The sequence below is a fragment of the Schistocerca nitens genome, chromosome 11 (genome assembly GCF_023898315.1).
Source record: "Schistocerca nitens isolate TAMUIC-IGC-003100 chromosome 11, iqSchNite1.1, whole genome shotgun sequence".
Taxonomy (NCBI): Eukaryota; Metazoa; Arthropoda; class Insecta; order Orthoptera; family Acrididae; genus Schistocerca; species Schistocerca nitens.
The window spans coordinates 49,287,841-49,295,472 of NC_064624.1; the positions used below are offsets into that span (position 1 = coordinate 49,287,841).

The 7,632-nt window shown below is 39.2% G+C and overlaps 1 protein-coding gene across 1 annotated transcript in view; it reads left to right on the plus strand.

Moving 5' to 3' along the window:
* LOC126213040 (zinc finger protein 708-like) overlaps positions 1 to 6,973 on the plus strand; it is a 119,799-nt gene extending 112,826 nt beyond the window's left edge. Inside the window, exon 8 of the mRNA XM_049940613.1 lies at positions 4,794 to 6,973. Coding sequence (XP_049796570.1) covers positions 4,794 to 6,807 — 2,014 coding nt within the window. The 3' untranslated portion in view covers positions 6,808 to 6,973. The remainder of the gene's footprint in view (positions 1 to 4,793) is intronic.
* Positions 6,974 to 7,632: the final 659 nt, after the last annotated feature.

A 7,632-nucleotide genomic window follows, 5' to 3' on the forward strand; every position in this document is an offset into this window, starting at 1 on the left:
TGAAGTGGCTATTGACAAGAAACACTGTGCACTAGTGGGACACTTGTTTTATCAGACCAGCGGCACTGCATTGGAGGAATATTATTGAAATAAATGTGTTGAAGAATACAATCAAGAAATTTGAAGAAATAGGTGAATTGAGTGGTGCAGCAGACACTCATAGTGGTTGCTGAAGTTGCTTTTAGTACAACCGACCATGCAGCAGATGGCTCAAATTCTGCAGTAAGTGCTACAGTGCTTACACTCTCACTCTGCCTCTGACTGTGCCTCACCCCAATCAACAGTTCACTACATTTTGTGGCACATTGTAGACTAGTATCTCTATAAGGCTCAGAATGTGTTGCTAAAGAAACCCCCATGACTAAAGGAAGCCCATGATAGGATACAACGCTGTGACTTTGCTTTCATTTTTGGCATGCATGGAAATGAGTGACCTATTGCTGGGGAATATTCTTTGGGTGGGCAAGGCATATTTTACTCTGCATGGGGCTGTGAATACACAGAACTGTCACATATGGGGTTGTCCTCCCAAATCTTGTGCAGGAACATCCACTCCACTCAGCTTACGTGACAGTGTGGTGTGATTTCACAAGCCACATCTGAACCTTATAAAGACCTTGTTATGCAACGAGATTCCATCATTTCAAGAACATAATAGTGTCTGTGACATTATTTTGATGTGAGATGGGGTGGCATGATATGTCAGTTGTTGAGTGAACGATTGGTTTCATGAAACCTTCGGTATCATCCACGTTATATCTATGTAGTTTAAAGATATGTGGCCTTCGAGATCCCCTGACGTAAGTTGATGCGACATGTGGATGTTGGGATATGTGAAAGATTTTTTGGGGGTGTATCCAGATACTCCTGATGAGAAGGATATCATATAATGACAATCAACCTTATTAAACTGGATGTGCTGTAGGCAACTGCTAACCATGTCGTCATGGATCAGCATGTTGTAGATTCAGTAGACCATTTTGAACATGTAACTTCTGATCATATCCTAATAAACATATCAGAACCACCATTATCATTGGTCTGATCGTTTCTCCTCTTTTTTTTCCTGCACTGATACCTCATTCTCACTGCTTACAGCGCCATATTTTCACCTGGTGGCGGAAATTGAAAAATTATTTTTCAGTGTACTTGGTGAGGACACCAGTTAATGAACACCTATACAATGTTACAGCATCCTGCAAGGTATAGAGCCCACACTGCAGCACCCAGAACACTGTCAGTTTAATTATAATCACTTGAAACGCCGCAGATCGACTTCTTGTCAAGAAAACAGGGTGCTGTTCAGACAATTTTGTCCTCAGTAGAGTCATAATAAAGTTGCTATGATGTCTTGCAGAGATACCACACTCATTATATGATTGCTACTCAGCAGGGGTTTTTATCAACAGTATGTGTTTATTGTTATTACAATGTAGTAACTGTGGTGACTGCTGCCAGTGTCTTTTACAACATGCAGCGTGTCCCACATCTCTCTAACGATTCAAACCAGCCTGAACAGACTTACTATTCTCAATGAGTTCTATCTGCAGTCATGGTCTAGTAGCTGGCATTGCTGCTTCTAGATCATGGGGTCCCAGGGTTGATTCCTGGCCGCGTTGGGGACTTTCTCTGCCCAGTGACTGGGTATTTGCATTGTCCTCATTTCTTCATCATCATCTGTGACAGTGGCTACCTTTGACTGTGTAAAAAAATAGAATATGTAGAAAGTAGGACTTTGTACAGGTGCTGACGACCGTGCAGTTGAGTGCCCCACAAACCAAACACCATCATCCATGAGTTCTGAGACTAAAAGAACCGTACTTCAACGTATATTGATTATTGAGGGGGGGTTGGTAGTCTTCGGGAGTGGTGACCCCATTGTAATACTAGCTTATATATATGCAGTGGGACTTCGCAACCAGCTTCGGCCGAAAGACCAAGTAAAGGTGGCGAAGTCCTATTAATCCCCTGACCTAACTAGTTGTTGGATAGAGGGGTACCAGAGTAGATAGATACAATGTAAGAAAGGGTTTTTGTTCATAATGATAGCTCTTTGGTTTGAGAATCGAGACAATGAAGGAATAAAGTAGAGGTAACAGCTGTAGTGCCAACGTTTATAACATATGTGGTCTAAACCATTAGCAGTGTTATTGTCCAGGGTGTAGTATGTGTGTCGATAAAATATATGTGCACTTTCATTGACACTGCATGAATAGTGTATGAATGTACCTGCAACAAAAATTGTTGTGCAGTGAAGATTAAGGATTTGACACAAGTACCCAGTACCTACACAATGCTTACATGGAGGTCTCTAAAACAATTGATAAATAAGTAACATCAAAATTTATGTATTGTTGAACTTTTCGACAAATTCTCTTCATTATTCTTGTTTGTTTACGGTTGACTGACATAGCATAAAATTTTAATTGTAAGTCTCATTTCTAGTACTTTGAGAAACAGAAAGGTATTTGTTTGAAACTTTACTTGCATATTTTTTTCGATTTCTTTCTTCATTATTAATATTCAGTTACTTCACTTTCCTATGTTGTATCTAATTGAGTTAAAAAGAAATAACAACATTTAGTGATTCACTTGTCAACTTCTAGAATCTGACATGCACCATGATCTCAGTTATGTTGAAAAATCGTGTGATCCCAATTACAAGTTTATGAACACTCGAAATTTACCAGACCCATGCCAAACAAAACTATATACCCAACACATTGCAAAAAAGTGAAAAGTTACAGTCAGAACAAAAGAAAACACTGGAGCAGGCACGCCTTCAGTATCTGTAATCTTTTATTTCCAACATGTTCCACATACTGGGGACCTGAAAGACATCACAATTCTGATCTGTGGGAAAGGGTTTAACTGCAGGTGGAATAATGGTACCCAGATAGTACAGGGGTAGCTCATGCATCAGCTGTTATCACTGCCACTCAGTAAGAAGTGTCAGCCTGCAGTGTTTAATGGGTGATGATGTGGCCATTAATATGTGTGTCTTTCAGTCAATGGTGTTCTGCAATGTCAGATGACCAGATGTTGGGAAGATGTAGAACATTTCAAAAAGGCTCACTGAAAATGTACTGGAAAATTTACAACCATTTCCATCCTTTCAGACAGTATTTCCATTTGTTCAAGGCCTCATATAGGTTCCAGTTCCAAAAACGCAGTCGTATATACGAAGACAGTAACTAGTTCTCGAAAGAACTGTTACTGTTAATGACCGTGCAGCTTTTCCCTGGAATAAATGATGACTAACTGAAAACCTCAGCTGCCGACAGGTGGTGTTGTTATACCACAGGTTGCCCAAACTCTTACAGGAATGGCCAAAGCGTGCGCGAGTAATGAGTGGGTGGGCAAATGTCTATAAGGTACAATACATAGGTAGAATTGTGGACAGTTGGGAATGTGAGTCTCACGGGAAGCGTGCAAGGGATAAGTCCCTGCAGTCATGCTATTCATCTGTGTCCTCAGTGGCTCAGATGGACAGAGCGTCTGCCATGTAAGCAAGAGATCCCGGGTTCGAGTCCCGGTCGGGGCACACATTTTCAGCTGTCCACATCTAGGTATAACAACAACACCTGTCGGCAGCTGAGGTTGTCAGTTAGTCATCATGTATTCCAGGGAAAAGCTGCACGGTCATCAACAGTAACTGTTCCTTCGAGAGCTAGTTACTGTTTTCGTATATATAGTTAAAGGCTACCCAGCCATTGACCTTCGTCTGTGTGAATGCACACAGGTTGCCCAAACTCTTACGGGAATCGCCAAAGCGTGCGCGAGTAATGAGTGGGTGGGCAAATGTCTATAAGGTACAACACATATGTAGAATTGTGGACAGTTGGGAATGTGAGTCTCGCGGGATGCGTGCAAGGGATAAGTCCTTGCAGTCGCGGTATTCATCTGTGTCCTCAGTTGCTCAGATGGATAGAGCGTCTGCCACGTAAGCAGGAGATCCCGGGTTCGAGTCCCGGTCGGGGCACACATTTTCAGCTGTTCACATCGAGGTATAACAACAACACCTGTCGGCAGCTGAGGTTGTCAGTTAGTCATCATTTAACGCAGTCTTAGATTGAAACCATCTGCAAGTGTACCATTGACATTCATTCATCAGTTTGCAGTTTTTCCCCTTGATTCCTGTGACATTGATTCTTGTTCATGAACAGTCATTATCCACCTAATTAACATCCATACTAGGTACCTAATCAAAATATTGAAGTTTGCACTAGTTCCTGAATCACTGGGAATCAAACCAAAATTAAATCTGTTTACTAGGTGAAATAAATTTATCATTGCCAGAAAGTGTCTGCAAAACAAAGAAAAGGCACTTAACGAGCTAAGATAATGGAAGAGGAACATTTAAAAATTATTCCTCTTATTTAAATCTTAAATGCCTTGAACTTAAGAATTTTGAATTATAACATGTAAGTGATACATCTTTTGATAAATTTAATAAATTTGTGTAGACTATTAACTTGTAGCAATGTATTTTAAGAAGATTGTAACACATGCAATTATTTTAATTCTGATGTAAAAATTTCAAATCAAAGTGACAGTGACTCAGATTAATCATTATTGAATTTCCTCTGGTTATTTTCGTTTTAAACCATTTTTACCTCATCACTTCTTTCCTTCTGGTGGAATATTATAATTTTAAATCGCTAACAGTAAATATATAATTTCTTATGCACTTTTATGACTTGTGCCCTATAGTACTGGATTTATGGACATTCAAATATTGTTTCTTTGTTACATATATATCAACATGTAACATTCTGTTCCTCACTCTTCAGATTGACTCAGAGTACTGGTGGGAAGTGTGGCATATCATGTGAAGAAACGTGTCATCATCGACTGGTCCAGGATGAGTTCGTGATAGATATGGAGAAGTCAACATACGAGTTTGTTACCCATACAGGAGATGTGACTCTAGATAAAGAATGCTCAGTTGCTACCCAATATGACTGTAGTGCAAGGGAAAAGGAATTACATGTATATAGCTGTAATTTCTGCCAACAGGGCTTACCTTCAAAATATAGACTCATAAAGCATGTGTTTATGCACATTGATGGCATGCAACCACCTTTGTATGTTTGTAAGTGGTGTGGTGAGATATTTGACACTAAATTTAGTTTGAAAAAACATCTGAGAATGAGTGAGAATTATCACGTCTTAACTGCTGGCAACCATGAAAAATATGGCTTTAGTGATGAGCATCAAAGCAGTATCCTTTTGGATAGTTTCCCAGAAGTTTCTGTTACAGAACACAATGTGTGGTCTTCATTCAAGGAAACTTGGAAAGCTTCAAAGAAGTCCTCTAATGATGTGTGTAACATACCTATGGGAAATGATGCTGACGAAATAAGTGACTATGGAACTTTGTCTACAGCTGTTAACGTCAGTGCCCAGGGTGATCTACTTACTGCAAACAGTACAGACAAATGTGGTATTTGTGGTAAATTGTGTGGTAGGTCAGGTAATCCCAAGAGAGAGAAATTACTTGACAGTGGAAAGAAACCCCACAAATGTGAGATTCGTGGGGAATGGTTTTCTCAGTCAGGTCATCTCAAGACAGAAGAATTATTTCACACTGGGAACAAACCTCATAAATGTAAGATTTGTGGGAGATGTTTTGCTAGGTCGAGCATTCTCAAGAGCCATGAATTAATTCACACTGGAAACAAACCTCACAAATGTGTGATTTGTGACAAATCGTTTGCCCAGGCAGGCAATCTGAAGACTCACAAGTTAATTCACACTGGAAAGAAACCTTACAAATGTGAGATTTGTGGGACCTCTTTTGGTAGGGCAGGTAATCTCAAGACTCACATTTTAATTCACACTGGGAAGAAACCTTACAAATGTAAGATTTGTGGGAGATGTTTTGCTTGGTCAAGCAATCTCAAGACACACGAATTAATTCACACTGGAAACAAACCTCACAGATGTGTGATTTGTGACAAATCGTTTGCCCAGTCAGGTAGTCTCAAGACTCATGTGTTAATTCACACTGGAAAGAAACCTCACAAATGTGAGATTTGTGGGAAATCTTTTCGTAGGTCAGATAGTCTCAAGACACATGAATTAGTTCACACTGGAAAGAAACCTCACAAATGTGAGATTTGTGGGAAATCTTTTGCTAGGTCACGCTATCTCAAATCTCACTTATTAAATCACACTGGAGAGAAACCTCACAAATGTGTGATTTGTGACAAATCGTTTGCCCAGGCAGGCAATCTGAAGTCTCACCTATTAATTCACACTGGAAACAAACCTCACAAATGTGAGATTTGTGGGAGATGTTTTGCTTTGTCAAGTTATCTCAAGAAACATTTATTAATTCACACTGGGAAGAAACCTTACAAATGTAATATTTGTGAGAAATCCTTTGCTTTCTTGAATGCTCTCAAGAGTCATATATTAATTCACACTGGAAAGAAATCCCGCGAATGCGATATTTGTGGGAAGTCTTTTGCTAGGGCAGGCAATCTCAAGGCCCACACATTAATTCACATTGGAAAGCAACCTCACAAATGTGAGATTTGTGGGAAATCTTTTGCTGTGTCCAGCATTCTCAAAGCCCATGCATTAATTCACATTAGAAAGAAACCTCACACATGTGAGATTAGTGGGAAATCATTTGCTATGTCAGGCGATCTCAAGACATATGCATTAGAACACATTGGAAGGGGACCTCACAAATGTGATGTCTGTGGCAAAAGTTTCACTAAATTGGGTACTCTCAAGACACATGCATTACTTCACATCAGAAAGAAACTACAAGTAAGTGTTGGTTTACACAAATAGGTTTTCCTGGTTTGTGCCCTCAAGGCCTATAAAGTAATGGATGTAACAGGGGACAATAAATTGCAGTTCCTGTGAAATAACATTAAAATGTGGTAGAATTGTGGAAAAAAATGTGCAATGGTGTGTACTATTGAATGATAACAGATAATGTGACAATATAAAAATCCATATCTACAGATTGTGATGTCAAGAACTTGTATTACTAAATACACTACAGACATGAATCAAATGTGTTTTTGTCATTAACACTGCTGCTTTTTCCTATCGATCTTGAGACAAGAAGATTGTGATAAATCCTTATCTTCGTCAGTCATCATAAGTAGAATGCAATATTCAGTATAAGGCCAAGGAAATGTGATGACTTGCTGATTAATATTCCAGACATAGTCATTATGTAGTACTTGTAACTGCACTTTAAAAACAATGTTATCAAAAATATATCCGTGGCACTTCCTTCACAAAGGCTAGTAAACTCGACACTGGAGAAACGTGATTATGGCATTATTTTACTAATGTATGTTTTCTCAAGAGATCTGCTGTGTGTGTCATTAATAGTGTGTACTTTTATGTTCTGTTCATATTAATCCTACATTTGTAAACGTAACAACAAATATAACAATCTACTTAAGAGCATGTTTGTCCACTTTTGGAACACAATACATGAACAGTTCTACATGATATGGACTTGAAATGTCGTTTTCATATTTCTGGATGTATGTTGCACCAGTTGTATTGCACACATTCAGATCAGCTAAATGGTGTGGTCGAGACATCAGTGTTAGTTACCATGCTACTCAGACCACTGTGTAGTCGTTCTGTCATTGT